The 26,382-nt window shown below is 35.8% G+C and overlaps 3 protein-coding genes and 1 long non-coding RNA gene across 6 annotated transcripts; 2 read left to right on the forward strand and 2 right to left on the reverse strand.

Annotated features, from left to right (window-relative positions):
- Positions 1 to 1,084: 1,084 nt before the first annotated feature.
- Positions 1,085 to 6,605, forward strand: LOC113060639 (Golgi resident protein GCP60-like). Its single transcript, XM_026229725.1, has 8 exons — positions 1,085 to 1,627; positions 1,926 to 2,067; positions 2,365 to 2,505; positions 2,595 to 2,753; positions 3,631 to 3,793; positions 4,201 to 4,381; positions 4,909 to 5,166; positions 5,260 to 6,605. The coding sequence occupies exons 1-8, from the start codon at positions 1,417 to 1,419 to the stop codon at positions 5,472 to 5,474; spliced, it is 1,470 nt and encodes a 489-aa protein (XP_026085510.1). The 5' UTR covers positions 1,085 to 1,416; the 3' UTR covers positions 5,475 to 6,605.
- LOC113060641 (uncharacterized) lies at positions 6,489 to 7,655 on the reverse strand. Its single transcript, XR_003278273.1, has 2 exons — positions 7,008 to 7,655; positions 6,489 to 6,773 (listed from the first exon to the last, which is right to left on the reverse strand). It is a non-coding gene; the product is annotated as an uncharacterized LOC113060641 (long non-coding RNA).
- Positions 7,656 to 12,339: 4,684 nt separating this feature from the next.
- On the reverse strand, positions 12,340 to 19,348 carry LOC113060643 (coiled-coil domain-containing protein 28A-like). 2 transcript variants are annotated; one of them, XM_026229729.1, is made up of 6 exons: positions 18,175 to 19,348; positions 15,415 to 15,553; positions 15,147 to 15,310; positions 14,911 to 15,065; positions 14,784 to 14,806; positions 12,340 to 12,942 (listed from the first exon to the last, which is right to left on the reverse strand). In XM_026229729.1, the coding sequence occupies exons 1-6, from the start codon at positions 18,248 to 18,250 to the stop codon at positions 12,888 to 12,890; spliced, it is 612 nt and encodes a 203-aa protein (XP_026085514.1). In that variant the 5' UTR covers positions 18,251 to 19,348; the 3' UTR covers positions 12,340 to 12,887. The 2 variants fall into 2 exon arrangements, with proteins under 2 accessions (XP_026085514.1, XP_026085515.1); XM_026229730.1 differs by lacking the exon at positions 18,175 to 19,348 and adding an exon at positions 16,072 to 16,342.
- On the forward strand, positions 17,689 to 26,180 carry LOC113060642 (synaptosomal-associated protein 23). 2 transcript variants are annotated; one of them, XM_026229727.1, is made up of 8 exons: positions 17,689 to 17,842; positions 19,765 to 19,879; positions 20,784 to 20,825; positions 23,755 to 23,803; positions 23,953 to 24,070; positions 24,234 to 24,407; positions 25,175 to 25,319; positions 25,430 to 26,180. In XM_026229727.1, the coding sequence occupies exons 2-8, from the start codon at positions 19,823 to 19,825 to the stop codon at positions 25,487 to 25,489; spliced, it is 645 nt and encodes a 214-aa protein (XP_026085512.1). In that variant the 5' UTR covers positions 17,689 to 17,842; positions 19,765 to 19,822; the 3' UTR covers positions 25,490 to 26,180. The 2 variants fall into 2 exon arrangements, with proteins under 2 accessions (XP_026085512.1, XP_026085511.1); XM_026229726.1 differs by lacking the exon at positions 17,689 to 17,842 and adding an exon at positions 17,883 to 18,040.
- The last annotated feature ends 202 nt before the right edge of the window (positions 26,181 to 26,382 follow it).

A 26,382-nucleotide genomic window follows, 5' to 3' on the forward strand; every position in this document is an offset into this window, starting at 1 on the left:
ACCTGGAATCAAAATGGACCTTATTTACTTAACTTTCTTAATGCACATTTCTGGATTTGTGTATGATTCATCTGTCCATGTAGTTCCATGTAGTCTTTAATCATACTTCTTCTGGTCAGTTGCATAATGTTAACTAATAGCTAAATAACTGTTTAAGCAATACACATTTCACCCACAAGTCACATAACTCTTGATGGAAACAATTAAGCCCTACCCCACATTTTGTATTCATTTATTCTTTTAAGCATCCTGTTTCACTGTGAAATATGTTTATGAAAGGTAAACAGGTTGCAAACAGAAATTCACAATGCCATTGAAGGTCCTCGGATTTTAAAACGCACATCAGTGAACAAAGGCATTGAGTGATGAACGTTATTTGCCAAAGAAACCGAAAGATTGGATCCTAAACAGATTATTCTGTGAATGAAAAAAAATAAAAATCTGACCTCTCTGTGCTCTTAGTGAAATTTCTATTATATTTAACAGGTAATGAAGTGTACATGAATTGTGCACAAAGTCATTTTTATTTTATCCCATTTTTATAATCATTTTGTAACTGAAACTATCTAATAATAGAGATGACAATATTGAGATTTGTCATTTGTCACATGTCAAAAGCTTTAAATTGCATTAAAATGACGAGATCCACCTATCTTGTGTCTTCTATTGTTAAAACATGACAGACTGGAACCCCTAGTTTCTGTTAAAATTCTGGGCTTGCAGTTTTTCATGAGGTTTGCTGACCTTTAGGTAATTGTTTGCCCGTAGTTACACATGCTGTATCGTTTTTGTCTTCGTAATAAGATAAAATTCACTTCTATCTGAACAGTTTAGTAAAACTGTTGATAAAAAAAGTAATATGGGTTACAGGAAGAAAAAAAACACTTCACATTCATACTCTTTAAATTCAGTTAAACATTAAAATTAAAGATTAAAAGATAAAAAAATAAGTTTTTTTTTTCCTACATGAAACGAGGAAATAGGCCTACGCAAAGTAAAAAGCCTAATGTATTACCTATTTGCAGTATATTAACTTCATGACAAGAAGACTATGAAAAACATTGTTATAAGTTCCTTAAATGCCTGGTAATTATTTTCAAACATCTCAAGATTACGTTGGGGAGGGTGGTTCAGTTTACTAGTTGCATTACGACTTGAGTCAGTCAAGCGCATTCTGCTCTCTGGTAATGTTAGGCTAAGTGACACTTTAGCATTAAAATGCAAATGCAAGACTCGACGGAGAACGTATCGGGTTTGAACTGCGCGGTAACAGACGTAACTAAAACGCGAATGCTCTTTAAATGAGCTGAAAATAACACAAATATCCGGGATTTCCGGTGGGAATATACGGAAGAGAGGTGTTGTGTGCGCTACGTGGCCACCTGTGACAGCAGCAGCTCGCATTGACAGTTTGACATGATGGAGTTTGACAGAGCAGAACATGACAACGACAGGGTCGAGAAAACCGGCGAGAACGGCATTAACACCGAGACTCCCGCTCCCGACACCGAGGCACACCGGGAATCATGCGAGGATCGTGAAGAGCCTCAGAAGTCCTGGAGTTTGGAGAGAAACTGGGGGTTTACTTTAGAGGAGCTCTTCAAACTTGCGCTGAAATTCTTTAAAGGTACAGAACTGATGATGTAGCCTAGCCGAGACTTTCACTTTCCCTTTTCTGTTGTATGTCCGGTAAATGTTTACAACTTTATTTTTGTCGCGTCACACCGTCTCTCTATTGGTAGCACAAAATTAAACTCCCTTTTCTCTGACTCGTTGTTTAGATGGTCTAGATACACTTTAATAATAACTCCACCCATTCAGGAACTGAAAGGCCATTCATAATGATCATTATTCAGGTTCTCCTAGATGTTTGCAAGGAGTCCACGATGGTTAGACCTACTGTAAATCTTGTCATTGTCTCACAGAGATGAATGGGAAGGCATTCAACCCAACATATGAGGAAAATCTCCGTTTGGTTGCACTACATAAGCAGATCACAATTGGTCCCTATGATCCAAAAGCATGTTCAGAAATTGGCTTCTTTGACGTACTGGGAAGCGACAGAAGGTAACAAAGGAATATGCATAGAAAACTCTTTTTTGTGCAAATTATGAATGTATAAGGTCATTAAAGAGTATTATACATTCCTTAATGGTAACTTGATATAATCAATGCACCATGGTATTCTCTGTACCATCACTGTACTATGGTAATGGCACAGCATATTTTATAAGCATGTGTAAAATAAGATTTTATGTGCAGTACAAAGTAGGTTTTATTCTTCTCTAATCTTATAAAGCCATATAGGACAATCCTACAATGTCTATAGATGCTTCATTTAGTTTGTGGCACTGCGTCTCTCAGGAAAGAATGGCTACGGCTGGGCAGCATGGCTAAAGAAGATGCCATGGAGGACTTTGTGAAGCTCCTGAACTCCTGTTGTAGTCTGTTTGCACCGTATGTGACATCACATAAGATTGAGAAGGAGGAACAAGAGATGAGACGGTATGTTCTGCATTAGTTACAGTGCCTGAAGTGTATAAAGTAGTTTATTAATCTATTAAGAGTTATTTTTATTTTGTGTGTGTGTTTAGAAGAGAAGAGGAAGAGCGTCTCAGGCTGGAGAGAGAAGAGCAGGAGCGGCGGCGGCTGGAAGAAGAAGCACGACACAGAGAAGAAGAAGAGAGGAGGTTAAAAGAGGATGAACAAAGAAGAAAAGAAGAGGCAGAGAGGTTACAGATAGAGCGGCAAAAGTGAGTGCTGGTATCACTTTCCTGAGAATACTACAAATAAAGTTGAACATGTGGCATTTAGTTAGTTACATGAGATTAAGCAAACATTATTTAACTCATCATTGGTAAACATTTTCTATACACACACAGACACACATTTATTTGATACAAGTATATACAGTATAAATTGAATACAGTAAAAACAGTGTTATTGTGAAGTATTTTTACAATATAAAATAATTAATATAAAATATAAAATCCTCTTCCTGTTACTCCAGTTTTTAGTGTCAGAAATCGTTCCAATATGCAGATATGGTGCATAAGAAACTTTTTTTTAAGAAACTTTTTAAAAAAAATTTGCAGCTTAATAATGTTACAGTTACAGTTACATCAACTAATTTCATCAAGTATTCCAAATAATTGCTGTTATTTTAACTAATAATATAATACTAAAATAAATGTATTAGTTTCCACAAGAATATTAAGCAGCAAAAACTCTTTACAGCATTGATATACTAACCATTATTAACAACTGAATACCAGTAATAATTAATAATAATGAGCACCAAATCAGAATGATTCTGAAGGATCATGAAATACATGGAAAACATTTACTTTAATAATAATAAATTACTAATATATATATATATATATATATATATATATATATATATATATATATATATATATATATATATATATATATATATATATATATATATACACACACACACAGTATATACTGAATGTGTATATATTCAAAAACATATTATATTGAGTCATTATATTATATAGTCATTATATTGAGTATATAGAATATTGAATATTAACTGAGGTTTCTTTAGAATTCAGCTTTAAAAAAGTTTTCATCACTGTGTGTATTACCGTCTGTGTACAGACAACATATCATGGCTGTTCTGAATGCACAAACCACTGTGCAGTTTCAGCAGTATGCCAAACAGCAGTATCCAGACAGTCCAGACCAGCAGCAGTTACTCATCAGACAGCTGCAGGAACAGCATTACCAGCAGTACATCCACCAGGCCCTCCGCCTACAGCAGGTACGGAGCACGTTGGAGGATCAGATGTGTGTTAGGAGAATTTGATTGCAGATAGTTTTGTTATTGAGGCACAGTCTAATGGAGGGTTTGCACAGAAACTTTTGTTGAAAGATGAAGTATACAATTCCAAATATTTAGTCTGCAAGTAATTTTATATATGTAATGTTTTCAAAACAATTATACACATGCAATCACAAGGGTATTTTTTACTATGAAATGACATTAGTCAATCATAACAAGCATTGAAGGAATTCCTTAAAACAAATCTTATCAGACAGAATGTGTGAATGTTTTGTGAAAAAAAAAAAAAATGTATACTTCATTTTAACTGAACCTAAAGAAACAAGTTATAATAATGAAAAAAACAAATCTGTCATAAGCCCTTTACATTTCTCCTGTGACTTCAGATGGCCTTGCAGAAGCAGCAGGACTCAAATGTGACTCAAACCCCAGAAGCTCTTTCTGCTCCTGTGTCAGATGAAGCTGCGCTCACCTGCAATCCCAACAGCCAATCAAATTCATTAGAAAATCAGGAACAACAGACAGACTCAAAAACCTTCCAGTTGTGTGTGGAAGGCAAAACAGGAGGTATGTTTCATCCATCCATCAACAGAATCCATCTATCTGGCTGTGTATATACTTATATTTATAAAAGTGATACATTTATTAAAAGAAAAAAAAATCCTGAAAAAAAGGTATCACACAAATATTAAGAAATAATAAAATGACATAATAATGATTTCTGAAGGATCATGTGACACTGACGACTGCAGTAATAACTGCTGAAAATACAGCTTTGCCTTCACAGGAATAAACTGTATACGGTTTATAAATATTTATTTTCCATTCTTTTCAGTTGTAATAAAATTACACAATATTATTTTTCATATTTTTTTTTTTATCAAATGAGGGTATACAACTATTTTATGTATATATTATTTATGTATATAATTTTTAAGATTTTAATATGTATTTGCGTCAATTATTTCTGGTTCTATTGTACAGTAATAAAAATATATAAATATTATTGTGAAATAAAAAGTAATTTAAAAAAGATTACTCTAGCATACTATATGTATATGTATATCTATATGTATATGTATTTTTGATTGCAGAAGTGCCCATCATTGCCCCCTCTATGTGGACACGGCCTCAGATTAAGGAGTTTAAGGAAAAGGTGGTGCAAGATCAGGACTCTGTGATCACAGTAAACCAAGGGGAGGTGTTGACAGTACGGGTGCCCACTCATCAGGATGGCTCACAGCTGTTTTGGGAATTCGCCACCGATCACTACGATATCGGATTTGGGCTTTTCTTTGAGTGGAAGGACTTGACCAAGCCAGCAAGCACTGAGACTACTGAAACTAAAGAAGGTAAGAGGGTGGATTTCTTGGACATGAAGATAAATTCTTAATCAAATATGTTTTATTATATCATATTTATTTTATTCTGATTCCTAATTTAAGGCACAGAACAAGTTAAAGGAGAGGAGCAGGCAGGACAGGGCAGATGTCCACTGGTGCATGAGGTTGTTCCTGTTTCCCGTCGTGACAGCCATGAGGAGGTTTATGCAGGCAGCCACCAGTATCCTGGTCAAGGAGTTCATCTTCTGAAATTTGACAATTCCTACTCCCTCTGGAGGCCAAAGGTTGTCTATTACAGAGTTTATTACACTAGATAAACACCAGCAGACCAGGTTCTGCACTCACAATCCACCTGTGAGCATCTTGAGAGTCTTTTACAGAGGCACACTACTCAAGCTGTTGAAATATGTTGTTTGATTTGAATGCAAAGGTATTTGCATTGTGTTCTCAAGATACATGAATCCTAGTTTGGAGTCATGATCTAAAGTCCTTGGAAGTCCTGTGCTTTTAGAAGAAATTTTAAGAAAACTAAATTTTCCGATATCTTTTATGTTGAATCAATGAAGGAATGGTGCATATTAATTAGTTTTTAATTGATGCGATTGATTCAAGCACTTTAAATAAAATAAAAAAAATATGATGGTGATATTTCACTAAGTATTTCTTGGGTTTATAGGACTTTAAAAAAAATTGTTGTGTGGATGGTTGATCAAGCAATAGTAATTTAATATCTGTTACTTTTTATATTAAGGCCTAATCTTATTGTAAACTTGATTATTCTTTTCCGTTTTATATGTTAATTATAACCAGACATTAAGGATTGTATCTATATGTTTGCACAAAAAAATATATTTGTGCATAAAAGCAAGTCGAGAACATACTAGCACTAGTTCTCCAAAATACTGGCTTTCTGGTAAAGGTCCATATTAACATATTTTGTGTATTTTCTTGCCTAAAGCAGACATGGGTATCCTGCTGATACCAAAACATATATGCAACTACGCAGACACCACAATGTTGTACTCTACAATGATGGAGACGTGTTCTGTGTAGATGTAGATAAAGCGGTTAAAAAGATTCTAAATACATTGGATTAACTTCAGATAATAGGTTAAAAAATGACCATTTTTAACACTGTGTGAGAACATTATATGTTTCATTTGAAATAAATGCTTTCATACCCTAAAAGTGTGCAAATAAATAATTTAAATTATTGTGAAAGTTAATGTATAGCCCCATGTATAATTTTCCTATTTTCCTGCATTGTTTCAGCAATAAAGTAACATGTATATATTAAAAACTAAAAAATCACAAGGTTAGAAATCATCCAGTATAGATAAAGGTACAGACTTTTATATTGCAATAATTCATACGTTTATCATGCATAATCAAACATTATAATCATACCAATTCAATTTGCTTTGTAATAAAACAATTGCATATGTCCATCTATTATCAATCATAGTTTCTTCATATTTGTAGTAGTGAACACTATGTTCATCTTTAGTTAAACGTGTTACAGCAGCGTTTATATCACTGTGTGAAGCAGACAGCAGCCTGATCTTGTCCTCTTCTCGTTCTGTAGCACAGATTCACAGGCACATTGAACTTTCCAGCTGAAAAGCATGAAATATACATATAATTATATATTTTATAACATCATAATAAACATTACATATAAGCTAAATAAAAGTCAAATAAATGCATCTTTGACATAAGAGACCTTTCAAAAACATAAAACAAAAAATCAATTATTCCTACATTTTGTCTGGTAGGGTTGTGTAGTATATATTATACATAGACAACATCATAAACATTGCATTTTAGTATGTAGTAATAATGACACGTACACTTTAGTATCTGTGATTTCTGTGAGATTTAAAAAGTAAAGGGCCACAGTGACCAGAAAGGTGTGAGTTGTGTTCACTGCCAGACAAAATCACACGTTTGACACATTCCTCTTGGTTAGCACTAGAGCGTCATTGAACAGAAACAATCCCAGGTCACAAACATGCTCATACATCCTGAGAAAAAAAAGAGAACAAACATATCACAGATCAGTTGGGTTGCTTGAGTAAATCTACTTTTATCTGGAATAAAGTTCACCCAGAAAATGAACATTTGCTTAACGTCCTCTCCTTCGGGCCATCTAATATAATAGATGAGTTTGTTTCAACACTGGAACAGATATGGATTAATGTAGCATTACATCACTTGCTCACCAATAGATCTTTTGCAGTGAATGGGTGCCGTCAGAATGAGAGTCCAAACAGCTGATAAAAACATCACAATAATCCACAAGTAATCCACATGATTCCTTTCCATCTGTTAACATCTTGTGTGGCAAAAAGCTGCTTATTTGTGATAAATAAATCCATCAAGGTAAGTATTTCTCTTCAAACAGTTGTTCTTAAAAATTACATCAGTGGAATTTGATGTGAAAGGACAACGGGATGGATTTTTTCACTGGAGCCAGCATTATTAAGAATTACTCATATTTTGGCCAGAAGTGAAATTGTGTATTTATAACAAAAAAACAAAAAAAAAAAAAAAAATCCATAATCTATCATGTAACAAGATGTTAATTGATGGACTGGAGTTGTGTGGATTACTTTGATGTTTTTTTTATCATCTGTTAGGACTCTCATTCTGACGGCACCCATTCATCCATTGATGAACAATTGCTGTGTCTTATTTACTCACTGTAAACGTGATGCAATGCTTGTTTTTTTCTTACTCACATACACCTTGGATGGTGTGTACTACTTCTTTAATAAAAATATTTGTTTCTTATAAATTCAAACTTATTGAGTTCTGCTGTGGTTAGTCATCTACAAATAGAAAAGGTTGGCTTCAGGTAAACAGAGAGACTCCTGTTTCTTTGTCATCTGATCTCAGGTCACCTGAGAGAGGCAGCAATGTCTCCATGAAGGCAGCTCATAATGCCACATTCTGTCAGCAGTGTGTTGACTTTTCATTACTCCAGTCTTCAGTGTCATGTGATCCTTTAGAAATAAATTCTAATATTTGTTGCAAGAAACATTTTTTATTATTATTATCAATGTTGAAAACAGTTGTGCTCCTTTATATTTTTGTGGGAACCATGGTTATTTTTATTTTTTATAATAATGTAATTAATGTCAATTTCGATCAATTATTATATTACAACTATAATTTTTATTTCATAAACATTTTAAGTTTTATGTAACTAACCTTGCCTTATCATAAATAGGTAATATCATCTGCTATATTTTTAGAGACTTGCTGACACAGAGTCTGCGGAGGTCTCCGTGTTATCATTTCCTGTTTGTTGTTTTCTGCATGTTTCTGCACATTGCTTGTGCCACATGACTTTGAATTGGCAGACAAGTATTTTTAAAATTTCTCTAATATTCACTGCTTTGCTTCTAATAACAAAAAATATCTTACAAATGTTTTATTTTCAAGAACTGTATTCTTTTAATGTTTTTTTTTCCAAATGAAACTCTCTTCATTATGATATCAACTTTGACTGTATTCAAAATTATTTATTAAGAGGTGTGTACTGTGGCCACCTCTTGAAGTTGTCTCACATATGATTTCTCATTATTTAAAAGCTCTTTGCACAAAGCACAGTGTCTATCTGCATCACTTAACAAGCCCTAACAAAAAAAAAGACACATTTTTAAGCAAAGAAGCATTTGGTAAACCAAATTAATTATCTAAAATAGAAACATTAGCACTAACCTTTGGAGATTCTGGACTGAGGCCGTTAAAGGAAGCACTTTCTGTAGGAAACAGTGGGTCATTGTTCTTCAAACCACTGTTGACTGATGACTTCAGCAGAAAGTTTTCCCAAGTAGTGTAAGGGATCGTACTACAGCATGACCGTAAAAACAGTGAATCAGATTTAGTATTATGAAGTGTGATAATCTGAGATTTACTGGAACAAAATGTTTCTAGTTTATACCGGAGTCACATTCATCAGCCATGAACAAGAACACATAAAAACATGTAATACATGAACGTCATGAACCAAACACTGCATGACCTCTGTTTTAAGAGAAATGACATCAGGCATCTTTATATGATCCCAGAGGAACAGACCTGAAAAGGCCACACAAACCAGGAAAATGGTTTGAATACACACACACACGATACCTTTCTATGATATAAGGTATTTAACTGACGTAACTGCACAAGACTGTGTTTTAATTTCTAACTTGCCCAGAGTTTGCTGACTTGCTCTGATCTCTTGACACATGAAGTGCAGCTGTGGCCCCAGCTGTTTCCTCAGATCCTTACAGCCTTCCTCTATCCATGTCTGCACTAGTTCAGAAGGAGGGTCTCATGCAATAATAATAACAATAATAATTATAAATAAAATTAAATTAACAATATGATTGTTTTTCAAATCGATATTATTTTATGATATATAAAGATATAACTTTTTTTTAAAGTGAACATTATAATTTTTTTTAAAGATTTCTTTCTTTATTATTTTGTATGAGAATATTTATATAGAGACATTATGTACATAATATTTATATTCTATAATTGTACATATTATTATATTCATAGATGGATGGATATATTGATTCTATATCTTTAGTTAAAGTATCCCAGGATACATTTACAATTACATTTAGTCACCTAGCAGATGCTTTTATCCAAAGCGACTTGAGAAATTATTATTATTATTACATTTTGGTCACTACATCATTTAGTACTTCCATTTTTGTTATTTCATAGTTTTGATAACTTTACTATTATTCTAAAATGTGGTAATACATAATGTGTTCACACTTTCGACTGAATATATATATATAATAACCCTCTCTTAAGAGATTTTTCTGCTACTCACTGTGCTGGTAGGAGCTCTGACAGTCGAAATGGACAACTTCCTCATCAGATCCACCCCTGGACCTGAACAATCAAACTCCTGAATAAAAGACACTTACAGTTAATGTTACATGGGACAAAATGCCGCTGGGACAAAACAGACAAACTCTACCAGAAGCTGCCAGGGGAGTAAAGATGTTCAGACTCCCTCCTTCTGAAGCAGGCACTACACCCAACCACACAGATTCTTCCAGATCTCCCTCACACACGGCTTCAGCACTGTCTTCTCCTTAGTGCTCAGCTCTGGATAAAAGACAATGTAGGTAGAAAGATTTAACATTTACCTTTCAAATACTCTATTTTCTCTTTTATTACATTATATTATAGGCTTTTAAACTATAGATATGGATGATTTAGTAGATTGTCTGTTGTGTTATGTTGACTCATTCTACATTTGTACTGCAATTTATTGAAGTAATTCAAGTATTTGGCAGCAGCTGTGTGTTGTATACGGTTATAAAATCTGCCCTCATGAAGAAAAATAAATATATTTTCCAGCAGGCAAAAACTGCCTGTTATTTATTTATTTTTTTAAGTAAGACTGGACCCAATGTTGAATTAATCAGGGAAATTAGCATCTGTGAGAGTTATCCCTTCTGTGCTTCCTGGCACCATCCTGCCTTGGATCACCCTATCCGCCAGAGAAAGCAAAGCCTCCAAGGTCATTCCTTGTGAGTGGTGACACCACTACAGACACTTCACAGCCAGAAGCAGCTAGAAATTTGAAGTTGAAATCCTTCGGTCCATAAACAACTGGCTATTATTCAACAAGAGACATAACTCAATGATAGACATAAATGAGAAATAACACATTTTTATTTCATATCCAGGGACACTAGATGACACAAGCATGAAAAGAGGAAGAGGTCTAGGAAGACTTGAGTGGCTGGATGAATAATGAACTGTAAGGAAACAGCATGCTTAGGATAAAATTTTAAATATTGTTGTGAGAAGAATTACAAAAGGTACTTAAACATTTTAATCAATTGCACCTTTATGGGAATATCAGACGAGAATATGAGGACAAGAGCGTCAGCCAACTGAGATGATTGGCCTCAGATAATTTATATGAATTAAAACTCCTTAACCTCAATAAGATCATTTCATAAGGGCATGTAGGCTACAGTACATAAAATGCTGGAACCTGTCACTCAGTTTTATGCTCTGCTACCTTCTGTCCGAGTTTGTCTTGTGTTCTCTCCATCTATCCTGTAGCTCCTCTGGTGCTGTCAAACATAGACACGTGCTGCTTTTCCATGGAGTAACAATATCTAAACTTGCGGTACAAGCCACATAATATCTTTTCCATGCCCTGTACTCATGATCTGAAGGGCTGTAGGGAAGAAACCTGCTCTGCCAGAACCTTCCAGTGCCAGCACACCTGTGCTGCAGAGCAGATGTCTCGAGGACTGAGGAAGGACATGATGTAGAGAGACAGAAAGCGAGACAGCACAGCTGTGAAGTCCATCCGAGTGTGCGGACTGATTCTGCCAAACAATCCCTGGTGAATCTGAAATTATAAAAATATAAAATGACTTCAAAATCATTGCCAGAGCAATTGTGGTTCTTGTGTGTGTATCATGTAAGATCAGAAATGATGAATTGAGAATTTAATTAAGCTGGGTTTTGAAGCATCTTTTCAGCAGCTGACAAATGATGTGATGTGATGTGATGTGATGTGTGTGTGTAATCATTACAAATGTAAATCAATAATACATACATAAATGCATTAAAAAAATAAAAAGTTTTCTAACCTGTCAGTTACATGCTTTATTTGTCACTGTCACTGAATCTGGTTTCTGTGCCGTGCAGTGTCACTACTATTCATCTGCCAGTGCCATTGATTAATAATACTTGGATTTCCCGCTTTATTTTTATTATGGTGGGTTCTAAATTCCACAGACGTGATAATAATGGTTAAAGTAGTTTAAACAGTTCAAAACTAACAGTCTTCCCCGGTTTGTAGATAAAATAACAAGCAGAGACATATTCATTTCATTTGAAAATGTGCTGCATAAAATGAATATTGTGGGCATCATTATCGGCTGGAGTTTAGTTCTAAACAGACCTCTAGTAAAGGTCCAGGAACGAGTGCCTACTTTACATACTCATTCCCCTGGAGACCACATAACCAAAAAATCTCTGCAAATTAATTAACACAAATCTTGTTTCATTCGGCAGCTCTTGTGAATTTGTTCAGACAATTATTATTATTGCATTTTGATTATTATTATTATTATTATTACACATTTATGTTAAAATACGAAAACTAAATTAATATATTTATTGAGAAATCAGATGTGGGGTAATACAACTTGAACTTTATTGATGCATGAGTGAGTAAAAATGTTAATCAACAATCAGCCATTTTAAATCAAAATAAAATATGTAAATGACTATAAGCAGAAAATATACATTATCATTTTACTTAATTTCTGCAGTCTGACATCCGTATATTTTTATTCTATTAATTCCTTTAAGACAGGACATATATAAATACAAATCCCATCCAAGTGAATTGGTGATAACGTAAAGGTGCTGGTATTGTACAACTCCAAGGCAACATTTAAGACATATGATTAGAAGTCACAATGTTACAGAACATTACCTTATGAATACATATTTCTAGTGATGAAATGATGTGATGACAAAGATAAGTGGGCATTTCATCACGACTGTTTGGAGTTGTTCTCGGATATCATATCTACAAAACTATACAGTGCAAACAAGCCAATTCTATACGTTTCAGATCCACAGTGTCACAGATATGACTGTAATACTGGTGTTTCTCCACAGCTTTTCTGTGCTAAATATGCACACAGTATTCTCCACAGTAGAGTCTGTGTAGTTCATATGCTGGAAGTTCTGGGGACATCTTGACAGTCAGCAAGGTTAAGCTTTTGTCTAAGGAATACAGTTAAGGATTTTACACTCAGTCAAGGCATAAAAAATGATGTGTTAGACAACCTGTAAAGAAGAAATTGATTTTAAGGCAGTATGCTGCCCTCAGATCATGCAATAAGGTGTAATGTGTAGGACAACTTGTTGTATGCATTCAACAATTATATTCCTACACTCGAAAATGCATGTTTTGAAATGAGACAGATAATTTAATAAGTAGATATGTTTTGCATTAAAAATGTATGCTTTGCAGCCAGCCAGTGAGAATGAGTGTCCAAATATGTAATAAAAACCTTAATCCACAAGTAATACACATGACTCCACACCATCAATTAACATCTCGTGAAGCAAAAAGCTGAATTTGTAAGAAACTATCAAGAATATTTTACTTCAGCTTCCAGCAAATAAAAGTCATCTATCCATAATATTGCCTTCTCCAGTGAAAACGTTATGTTGTCTGACTCGAGAGAAATATGCACTGCTCAAGCACCGTTTACAAGCAAAAAGAGTTCTATACATTTATGCTTCTTCAATAAACAAGCTACAGGTAGTCCAAAATGCAGCAGCTAGAGTCCTTACGAGGTCAAGAAAATATGATCATATTACCCCAATTTTACAGTCTCTGCACTGGCTACCTATTTAGTTCCGTATCAGTTACAAATTATCATTACTTACCTATAAGGCCCTAAATGGTTTAGCTCGAGCGTACCTAACTAACCTTCTACCACGTTACAACCCATCACGCACCCTAAGGTCACAAAACGCTGGACTTTTGGTCGTTCCTAGGATAGCAAAGTCCTCTAAAGGAGGTAGAGCTTGCTCACATTTGGCTCCCAAACTCTGGAATAGCCTTCCTGATAATGTTCAGGGTTTAGACACACTCGCTCTGTTTAAATCTAGATTAAAAACACATCTCTTTCGCCAAGCATTCGAATAATGTATCTTTTAAATTGTGAGTGTAGTTGCATCTGATCAAAGGTGCTTTTTTATTCATTAGCTTGGGTTAAACTAATTTTACTTTGTTGGATCAGCAGCTATGCTAATGATGTCTGTATTTTGTTTCTATGTTTCGCCACGGGATTTACATCCCATGGTAACTAGGATTTACACAAGCTCCAGTCTGGATCCAGAACACCTGAGAAGAGATGATGCTGACCCTCAGAGGACCTCAGATGATGCTAACCCTGAATCAACAAACAGAACTAACAATTATTGCTAAATGTGTGACTGAATCATATAATAACTTAATTAATAATATTGATAGTTCATCGTCTAGCTGACTACGTCTTGTATTATTATTATTATTATTTTTATTTTTTCTAAAATCCTGTCAAATGTGCACAAACTACTAGCTACTACTAAATATTGTAGAAACATAATTTTCTGTAAAGTTGCTTTGTAACGATTTGTTTTGTAAAAAGCGCTATACAAATAAACTTGAATTGAATTGAATAGAAATTGATATTGATATGACAGGACAGCAAGGACTATTATCACTGGAGGAAGCGTTGTTATAGATTGTTATGGGTTTTACAAACACTCAGTGACGATAACTGCTGAACCGGAGTCAAGTGGATTACTGGAAGATTATTGTGCTGTTTCGGTCATCTGTTTGGACCCTCATTTTGACGGAACCAATTCACTGCAGAGGATCTATTGGTGAGCAAATGATGCAATGCTAAATTTCTCCAAATCTGTTCCAATGAAGAAACAAACGTGGATGACCATAGGGTTAGTGCATTTTTAGCAAATTTTCATTTTGGGGTAAACTATTTCTGTAACTATCCACTAGAACAGCATCCATTTGGAAAGTCATCGTAACTTTTAAAGCCATGAAAGGATACATTGAGGAGCTTAACTCTTCCAGCTGAAAGGAAAAAAAGTGAACTTCAGTAGACTCTCTGGAAAACTGCATGAAATAACTCATATTTGGGGATTTTATGAGCAAATATTTAATATTGCTTTGCTTACATTTGATAACAGTTTATCCATGTTCGTGTCATAGGCCGACTTCCTCTGGTCTTCTGGCAACTCATCCACTTCTCCATACAGGTCGAATTGCAGACGAGCCAGTGTTTCCTGCATTTCTCTCACATGCTCCATCTGATCAATGGAGCACTCATTGCCTGATTCAGAGAAGGTTCTGATTTCTATCAAAACTGTAAACACACACTTTAATATAGCTGTACCATACTGTAAGAGCTTACCAAAGGCTTGCAGTTTTCCAGAGTGGAAGTCATTAAGAAGGCCGAGCAGCCCCTTCTCCATCTCTTGAACATCAGACACATCTGTGAGAAACGAGTGCTGGATGCGGGCAGACTGGTTACTTTTACCCGACTGACTCTGAGGCCTCGGTTTGTCTCGCACTCCCCTAAAACCCCAAAACAAAATAAATAAATTAACCTAAATATGAAGAGCTAAATATGAAACTGAAATAACTTGCACAGTTGTAATATGATGATCGATGGCACTCACCTGCGATACTTTGTCCTCTGACTGGAGTGTGCTTCCGCAGTTGTTTTCCGTGCAGCGACTGGGGGAGGAGGCTGGTTGGTCGACGGTTTTGGGCTTTTACGTTTCTTATTCTTTTCCTCCATTGTGTCATCCAAATGACCTTCAGAATACAATGATACTTATAAGCAGAGGAGACTGAAAAGTTTTAAGTAATTTAAGTTTACATTAAAAACATATATTGATAAAAACAGCAGTTATTGGGGGGTGGGGGGGGGGGGTTGTAACACAAATAATATAAATCCAAACAAATCTACATTAAAAAAAAACAAACAAACAAAAAAAAAAATTTTATTTTGAAGCCTCTGCGGAAGGCCCCCTATCGGGCCCCAGCTGAGAGCCACTTATCCGAGATTACAGTAGATTGTTAATAATTTTGGTTCATGATAAGCAAGCGACAAAATAATTCACACCGCAATTATACTTAATATAAACACTGCCCGGTGATACTGAACAGTGTTCTCGCTTGTATTGACAAGAGCTTCTAATCATGTTTTACAGTAGCACGCAACATGTAAATAACATGCGAACGAGTCGTGTACAACATGCCTAATAATCGCGACAGCAGTGTAGCAAAGTAACGCATGCCTAATTGTCGACAGCATACAAGTAGAATTTTACCTCACAAAGGAAGCCTGCACTTTTTAGACTGAAATGTTATCCCCGTTGAAAGACATTGTCGATGAGATTAGACTGCTCTAAAGTTGGCACAGCTGACCAGCAAGTTTACAAAAGGCACTTCCGGGATTACGCGTCATCGTGGTGATATCAACACGCCCTGCGTCCCAGTGTTTATACTATTCATCCTAAATAGTATGTAAGATTAGAAAGTGTGTCCCAAAGCATGGTGTGTTAAAGGAGATGACAAAAGTACCCGGATGCTCTACTATTTCAGGTAGATTTTTTAAGTGGGGATACGTGCACACTCTAATGGTTTATATTGCCCACAATCCATTGCGCTTTGACGAAGGATTCGGTTCAGAACTACAAACACGAATAAAAAACTTTAAACAACTACAAACATGGTGGATGCGCGTGACCGAGAGGTTTGAGTTACAAATAATCAACATTTAACCTATATATATTGAATGTTATCTGTGTTATTTTTAATCTGCGACAGCGTGTTGCAACAATGCAATGCGATCATATGTTTGGCCATTAACTTGTAAATGCATCATTATGCAAAAAAAAAAAAAAAAAAAAGAGGAAGTTAAAAGAAATGAAATGTAGAGGATGTAAACTGTGACAAGATGATTGACAGTCCTGTTTGTTTACAGTGACAGGATGAGACAGAGCGTCCGGTAAAGGCGTGACGTCCCAAAGCTTGCATAGCTACTCTTTTACACGCTCTAAAGTGTGTTATTTTTCTTAACCAAAATAGTTGTTTCTTTCTATTTCTCCGTTGTTACTCTACATTTACCTGCACGTTATAAAGCCATCTTCCTATTGTTCTTATTTTTGAAGCCCAATTTTAAATGGAAGTCTGACTTAGGTTTTTTATTATAATTTTTTTTCTTCACTCGCTCGCTGACTGGAGACCCCTTTCTGGCGAATTCTCTCGTCAGAAACAACAAAGTTCAGATGTGTGTACGAATCTATAATAAAGATATTGATTTCTCAGTGTTAACAGTTTCAGTGATTTTAATGGGAGTTTCTGAGAGTGATTGAACTCTAGACTGTCAGTAAAAATGATCGTTGATAATGTAAATGTTATTTGCTCTCTTTCTGAACAATGAAAGATTAGTAGCAATTTTTATATCACATTAACTTTCAATGTTGAATTCACATTTAATATAAAGTCATTCGTATTAAAATATGTTATGGCATGACACCTATATCTGTTACTTAAGTAAACAGACAGGGTTTTATAATAAATTACATAAATGGAAGTAAAGGCTGATGAAATATATATATATTTATACACACACACACACACACACACACACACACACACACACACACACATACATTACATACATTTAACAATGTATCTAAATAAAAAGAGGCTCAGTATATACGACCCAAAGTTAGTAACTACTTGAGTAGATTTTTTATTTTCTTACTCAAGTAACTATTCAGACTAGTACTTTTACTTTTACTTGAGTAAATATTTCTATAAGCACTTTTACTTTTACTTGAGTACAGTTTTTTCGGTACTCTACCTACTTCTGGTTATTAATAAATGATGATCTTTTCAATTTATACTTCCTTCTCTGTGACGCGTGCGCACCACGTCTCCTGTCACATGACTGCGCATGCGCACCAGATCATGATCTGTCTGAAGGAATTTCGGAAAGAGTTTGGATCAGCGCGAACAATAAACACTTTCTGAAGTTAGACATAGCCCTATCGATCTCAGTTTTATCCTTCTCCTGTCCCGGAATCGACTTCAGTAAGTAACGAGTGGAACGCTGTGCTCCAGGTTTCGTCCAGTATGTAAAAACAAGAGGATGTTAATGTTAATGCCTTTCAGCTTCACCAAAGCGGAACTGAATACGAGACCAACTCACCAGCTTTTTTCTTAAATAAACAAACACATTTTATCAGTAAGTTAAAGATAAATAACAGCGTGGAACATCATGAGTAAACCGTAAGTAAAAAAAAGACAGTAAATAATGGTGTTGGGAACTTGGAGACTTGGGACAAATCACAAGTACTTTCCCCACTTTCAACGTAACGTTACTAACTTTCTTCACGCGCTCATTTATTTAACGTTAACGTTACCTGGCGAAATTGTGCTCCGTTCTTCTGGCGTTGGGTGTAAACCGTACATCTCAGAATCAGCAGCATTAAACATCATTGCAATGTGTTTATACTCGCTGATAAGATTGGATTTTCTTGTTTAAGAAACAAATACGTGTGGTTTCCTTTATGTTGGTGTAGAGGATTTGTCAGGTCTTCATATTGTAGTTTAATCCCATATGGACATAATGCAGGTCCAGTGCTGTTTATAGCGTGTCTAATGCAGAATACTGTGAAAATGGTGTAAGCGACATGACGTAAAGACCTTATCTTGAGGAACCGGTTTTTGTTGACAAGCTGGAAATGCATAATTCTTAAAGAGGCGTTTCTTATGGACGGATGAAGTCAGTAACATGACATTCAGGATCATGCTAATCCGCTTAAAACACTCTTGTTGTGAAAAATAACACTGGGTAAGTAAATTAACACCCAGAGGAGTGAGTTTTAAGGGATAACTTTCCCCAAAATGAAAATCCTGTCATAGTTCATTCACCTGTATGTTGGGCCAAACCTGAATGGGTTGAACAAAAGCAGATGCAATGCAGAATTCACCTCAAGTCATTATTATCTTTCATAGCATATTTTGCCTTTTTGTGCTACACAGAAGAAATCAAGTCATAGAGGTTTGGAACAACTCGAATAAAACATTTTGGCTGAAATATTCTTTTAAGTTTGTTTGTGAGTTTGCGTCTAAACTGTTGGAAAGTGAAACCGGGAAAGGCTGCAAAATGAAAGGAAAAGACATATGAGATCTGTTTCATGTGTTTACATACTCCAGACAGGCCTGTTACACACTCATAAGCCCTTTATTAATCATTTTACCACAGTTTAACTACAGTGCATGTGAGATTTTTATACTGTAAGCTGGGACAGCTATATACTAGTCGATAATTGTCTTGTAGGGTACTCAGTATCTATTTATCCATTAATGTTTTATGAGTATTTCTGCTCAACAGGGTTTTTGTTTTTGTTTTGTTTTTTTGCAAAGAAATACACCCCATAACGGAATCTTGATAGAAACAACACACTTCTCTCGTATTTCTCTCACACCCATCTCACACCGTTGTTAACAGTGTTTTAAACAGCACAGACAAACACATGCTCAGTTTTAGGGCGTATTATCTGCACCGAGTAAATGTGTTGTCTGTACTGCTTAAGTCCTCTAGCCGTTCTCTGAGGTGTATCTTTTTAATCAAATGTTTCATCGACTTTTTCATTACTTTTAAAACATAATTTAACAACCGATGATCACTTTTCCTGCAAAATGTCTTTATTTTCATTATATATTTGCACTTTCTCAGCCACAATTTTGTCATCTACTCAGCCTTGTGTCACAAAAGTTGCAGGTAAAACTCACGTTTTTGGTCTGTAAGATTTTCAGATATGGGAAAAATAGTGAATGAGTTGGAGTACTTTATGGAGTTGAACTTTTAAAGAAGATCATTTGAGCAACATGAGGCCGAGTAATGATGACCGTATTTACTTCATATTCCAGGTGGTAAATTTCCACGGGAAAGTGCTTTTGTTTGTGTGGCTATGACTGAACTTTGCCCCCTTACCTCTGACCTGCAGACCCCAGAGCGCAGAGCTTAAGGCCAGAGGAGGGCCAGCAGACTTGGACACCAGCAAGATGGCAGACATGTCAGTGGAGGACATCACATTGCGAGCCAACCATGTTACAGATGAGGTGTGCTTGTCATCTATTACTATAGCCGTATAACATATTAGTAATTCATTTAGTTTTTATTCGATGTGATTTTGCAAGTTCCTGTGTATGTGCCAACTCATTTTTTGTGACCACAAAGTCACTGCTAAGACTTTAACTCTTAACTTGCAATTTGATTGCTCTGTTTCTCAACCTTATAAAACTTTTCTTGCACTAACTGCTGTTAAGTTATATTTTCCACGTCTTCTTGATGACTTTGCGATCTTCTGTGCTAGTGTTATAGTCAGATAATGTTAACAAACTCCTTTCTTGCTTTACTCATGACTTTTTCTTTCTCTGTTTCTCTTTCTCGCTGCCTCTGAAGGGACTTACATGAGTCTGTGTGCTGTAGTAAAGACTTATAACATGAAGGGGACACTGTACTCATGCACCACAGCGCGGGTGACTGGGGGTAAACTAGAGATCCAAGAAACCCCCACCTGCTTTTTCATTCTGACTTTACATGTTTTTACTGTGATTTGGCAATTAGTGTTTAAGCACCATTAGAATGTAATTTCCCAGGTCCAAGTTGGATCAACAATAGCTGATTTCTTAATAGTCTTAGCTGAAAATGTTTTATTTTTCACAGTTATGCCTCCCCATCACTGTGTACACATTGTGTTCCTTGCATGGTTTCATAGCATTATTTAAGCCTTTCACATTTCTCACACTTTCTGTATTTATCTGCTGGTTATATGTGTATATGTGTTTTTTTTCTTCATAAATATCTATCTTTGTGGCTTCATGAGTCAGACACACTGATGAATTCAGAGTGCATTGTTTTATTTGATGTTTGCATCAAAATAATGTTCAACAGAAATGTGCTGTGTCACATTACCGGAGTGATTTGACTACCTTTTGAATATGTGCGTTTTGTTTCTTTCAGTCACTTGAGAGCACTAGGCGGATGCTACAGATGGCAGAGGAGGTAAGAGTTGCAGTGAAACCTGGTGGCTTTAGAAGCATGTTTAATTGTTATTGGATGTACAGATTAGTGCTTTCAAATCAATGAATCGTGATTAACTGCATCCATAATAAAAAGTCTATAGTTACATAATATGTGTGTTTACCGTGTATACACAATAAACTTATTGGAAAAATTTTATTTCTGTTACTCTTGCAAACTAACTACCTCACAGAACATGAGCACAATAACACACTCACAATAGCATGCCAAAATACCAGCATATATCTATATCGTATTTTTCTGACTATAAGTCACACCTGAGTATAAGTCGCATCAGTCCAAAAATCCGTCATGACTAGGAAAAAAAACATAAGTCACACCTGACCATTGTTTTTGGCAGCCCTTTTAGTTTTAGTCTTAGTCTTAGTCTTTTGTACGAAAATGCTTTTTAGTTTTAGTCACATTTTAGTCACTTATAAACTTGATAGTTTTAGTCAAGTTTTAGTCGACGAAAATGCAAAAAGGTTTTAGTCAATTTTAGTAAAAAACAAAAAAGTAGTTCTTAACAAATTAATTTAGGTTAAAAAGTATTGGAAATGGACTTAGGTTTGACAGGTTGTAACGAGTGTTGCAATTCATAAAACAACAGTTAACTTTAAAAGCTTTGCATAATAAACTAGACTTTCTCATTGATGGAGATGCAGTGCTGCCAAGCTGTACTTCATGGTCGCATTCGGCAGAAACCTTTTATCCACATATTTCAAGTTATATTTTTTCCATGAATTGATGATTTTCTAAAATTTCAGCACAATGCCTATTTTCACCAGTAATCACAGTTATAAAGGAATGGTTTAAAGTTTAAACAGCAAAAAAACTTTGAGCTACTACACACAGATAAAGTGGTAACAGTGGAATCACTGTTTTACTCCAAAAAAGCCAGGAATAGAAATATTCTTACTTTGGCAATTGTGGCTATATTTGAGAAATTGCTAAAGTGCAATGAACAACGTGCCCAAAATATAAGCTATTGAGAAACACATACTTATGCTCTACAACTTGTGCTTCAACTTGTCTGCCAGTGCAACAACAAGATGCATATTATTTGTAAACACAAACATCATACAACCCTGTCTAATAATAGTGACACAAACATTCAGGGATGCAAACACATGTATGGTCAAAAAAAGAGAGAGTTATTGAAGCCCTCATCCTGCAGCAAATATCACAATTTTATATTTATATATGGATGTCAAGAGCTAAGAAGTCAATATATTTATATAGCCTACACTACACACAAATAATATACAATTAAATTATGCTCATTTTAAATGTATTGTGTAGGCTAGGTATAAAAATATAGGCTTTTAATAATCTTTCAGTGCGCAAAACCATGATAATATGAAACGCTTCAAAACAGAGCGCACAAAGCGCGTATGCACATCGCGGGTGCAGAATGATGTGCTCAAAGCAACATGGAGTCACAGTGTGCTGCGCTGCTCAAGTGCGCATTTAAAAGTACGTGCAACCCATAGACAGTAAAAGAAATGGACACAGCGACCCCATTGGAACTCAATTGAGACAAATGAAGCCCAGTTTTAGCGTTTTTTTTAGCACTTCCGTTTCTGACGCGCAGACTCAAACGAAGCTTGACGACGTCAGCAACCTGTCTGACAGATGTAAATCTTCTAGTAGCTGTGCGTGCAAACTGCCATCGTTAATCTTGCAGAGACGGCGAGCTTGAGTGGGGAGTTCTTTGTCGTGAGTGAGCAGGAGTAAGCATTCTGATTAATTATTTTGTATAGTATTTTAAAATTTAACGCCAGTATGCCATATTAAGTTAATTGCCTGCGAGCTTCTCCTCCTGTCTGTACGGTAATGCGACAGAGAGCCGAGTGGTTATGACACAATCGTTAGCCTATTTTTTACAAAAACTGTTTATACGGGGCCATAATGTAACATAGAAGGTAATGGAGCCCTTTATACATTTTCGTGTATCTTTAGAAATAAATAATGGACAAACAGAGTCTTTAAACGCCTCAGATGTAAAGTTATTCGCTGTCAAAGTGACGCCAAAATGAATGGGAGTCAATGGGAATGCTAACGCAAGTGAAGTTCTGCTAAAAGATGGCAGCCCCCACCCGACTTCAACTTCCGGTCGAGTTCCTTGCCCCTTGGTGCAACCCCGCCCCAGGTGCAGCCCCGACTTGATCTGCAAGCTGCAGCCGGGTGCTTCTCCAAAATAGGCACAAATGACATGCATTGTGAACGTCAGACTTATAATCATTTTCGTTCTGTATCGTCTCGTCAACGAAAACTCGAAAACATCTCGTCATGTTTTAGTCACATTAGAGCCATTTTTAGCCGTCATAAAAAAGGTGCGTCAACGAAATCATTTCGTTGTTGTCATCGTTGACGAAAACCACATTGCACCAGACTATAAGTCTAATTTATTTAGAACCAAGAACCAGTAGAAAACATTACCGTCTACAGCTGCGAGAGGGCGCTAAATGCTGCTCAGTGTAGACTACAGGAGCACTGAGCAGCATCTCTTACATCTCTTACGCGGCTGTAGACGGTAATGTCTTCTGTTAGTTCAAATCTCTTGGTTCATGTCAAATTAAATTTGATAAATAAGTCCCAACTGACTATAAGTCGCAGGACCAGCCAAACTGTGAAAAAAAGTGTGACTTATAGTACGGAAAATACGGTGTGTGTGTGTGTGTGTGTGTGTGTGTATATATATATATGTATATGCACGCGCACACACATATATATTATGCAAACACACATTTTTATTTTGGATATGATTAATCACGATTAATCGATTTGACAGCACTAGTACAGATTCATGAATACTCAAGACCACCTGCATTTGAGTTATTTAGCATATATATATATATATATAGAAAAAAGTATATGTATATTGAAACAAGTATATGTATATTTTCAGAGCCAGGAGACAGGTGTCAAAACTATGACCATGCTGGATGAGCAGGGAGGTGAGTGACTGCACCATTCCATTCCTCCTCATCCCTGAAACTTACTTTGTTAATCACATTAAACCATTGCTTTTATCTGCAAGAACTTTATTTAGGAGACGCTGGTTAGTTAAGACCCCATTTTATCAGCTTCATTCTGTCTTGATCAGAGCAACTGAGGCGAGTCGATCAAGGAATGGACCAGATCAATCAGGACATGAGGCAGGCTGAGAAGAACCTGACTGATCTGTCCAAATGTTGTGGCCTGTGTGTGTGCCCATGTGACAGGTTCGCTATTATAACAAAATATTCTGCATTACGTTGTAGCATATAATGTCAAATTCCGTAGTATTTTTGCGGGGACTTCTCTTTGCGTATTAATCAAATTAAACGAATTGTCATTAGATCTTTCTGGAGTGAATGAGAGTATTAAAAACCTCCTTTTTTCCAGAGTGACTTCCATTGAGAATGATGGGAGATATAAGAAGACTTGGGGCACAGGTGGTGACTACTCCAGTGCAGACAGAAAAGAGGGCGGCGTTGTATCCAGCCAACCTGGTGGCGCTCGAAATGGACAGGCTGTTTCGGGTGGGACAGCGGGTGCATCTGGCCCCTACATCAAGAGGTGAAGGGAAAAATAGCAATAAATAATGAGAATTCATCAAGTGTCAGACTTGAATCTTTTGATTTGAATCAGTTGTTTAAAGCAAGTAAATGAGAAACCGTATGTTAAAGGGATAGTTCACTCAAAAGTGAAATTTACCCCATGAATTACTTACCCTAAAGCATTCCTAGCTATATATGACATCCTAGCTGTATATTAATTAAACTGAAATCAATTCAAGTTTATTTGTATAGTGCTTTTTATGATACAAATAATTGCAAAGCAACTTAACAGAAAATTAGGGTTCTACAATATTTAGTAGTAGCTTATAAGTGGTGACTGTCACTTATTGTCACATATCATTAAAACTTTATAAACCATAAATCTCATTAATCAGCATTAATTTGTGAGCTGTGTTTTGTTTTTTCTCCACTGCACGAAAGTCCTTTTCAAGAAAAGTCTGTTCACTTTCTTTTAAGAATTTAATTCTTAAATGAATAATAAAAATAAAAAAATTTACGGGGTAGGACTATTCCGCCATATTGCACATTGCAATTTCTCCCATTCATAAGCACTATGAGTGAACCGTCTTAATATATCTATAGTCTTGGACTGCACTTTTCACCAGGGCTTACACATCCAAATTCTATGAAACGTATCATACACTTTATTGGACTTCAATTATAAAGCTTGGAAGAGCCAGGACATTCTTTAATATAATTCCAGTTGTGTATGTTGTCTTTGCCCTGCCACATAAATATATGTTGACATTTTTGCTTTCTCAAAAGAGTAACAAATGATGCACGAGAAGACGAGATGGAGGAGAATCTGGAGCAGGTGGGCAGCATCATCGGGAATCTCAAGAATTTGGCTTTAGATATGGGCAGTGAGATCGAAAAACAGAACAAAACCATTGACCGCATCACTGATAAGGTAAAGCTACACCATCAAACAGCCAGAGGTCTAATGAAGCAGCGCATTGAAAATATGCATATTAATTAATATATATATATATATATATTAAAAAATATTATTTTTCCCAGGCTGATATGAATAAAGCTCGCATTGATGAAGCCAACCAGCGAGCCAACAAGCTTCTGTAGAGAATGGACACTGCCAGCTATGCTCAGGAGCCTTTGATCTCACACACACACACACACACAAACAAACACACACTTTCTCTTTTTCAGCAATGAATTGCAGCAAGTGAGATAAGTTTTTTCAATGCCATCTGTGCCTTTTTTATCCGTTTTGTTCTATTGTAAATAGTTGGACACCGATATATTTCAAAGCCTCCTGTAAAATCAAGTCTTCACCCTTAATATATGAGACAAATATGCTGGACACACCGAGTGGCTTTGCTCACTGCTGTCCTCTCAGTCTGTAATGGATGGAGTCTAATCTCTCGGGATGGTGAGGGGTTTCGTCCGTCCCTCTCGCTGCACTTCAATCAGCATGCCTAATAGTTTCACTTAGTCTGAATGAAGGGTCAAAGACTTACCACAGAACTTTTAATGTTCTGGTATGCTGCCCCTATAGCCGTTGATGTATGTTTGGGCTAATGATATAATGTTTGTTTTCTGTTTAGCTCTAGCTATGACTGATCATACTCATATTTAATTATCTTAAGTCATTAATGGACCTTGTGAATGCAGTTAGCCCTGTTCAATGTTTGGGGGGGCGAGGGAATGTATGGTGTCTTTTTAATTGCATAATTTACCATGCTATGTAGGAAAGGACATTTCATTGTATCTGTTTATCTGTTTTACTGCTAATAAAGCCAGTATAATAATTCCTTGGCCATTTCTCCCTTTTGTGTGTTGAAGTGCCTTTATTAGTAGAGGGTGCTGCCACGTTACTTTATTTTATGATGAATATTTGAAGATGGGATTTGAGGGGTTTATTGCCAGTATGTACACCAGTGTATTTTCCAAAGCTAGCATAGTAAGATACACTTACAGTTATTATTGTAGATGCCAAATATAATGGTTTTAAC

The sequence above is a fragment of the Carassius auratus genome, chromosome 42 (genome assembly GCF_003368295.1).
Source record: "Carassius auratus strain Wakin chromosome 42, ASM336829v1, whole genome shotgun sequence".
Classification (NCBI taxonomy): Eukaryota; Metazoa; Chordata; class Actinopteri; order Cypriniformes; family Cyprinidae; genus Carassius; species Carassius auratus.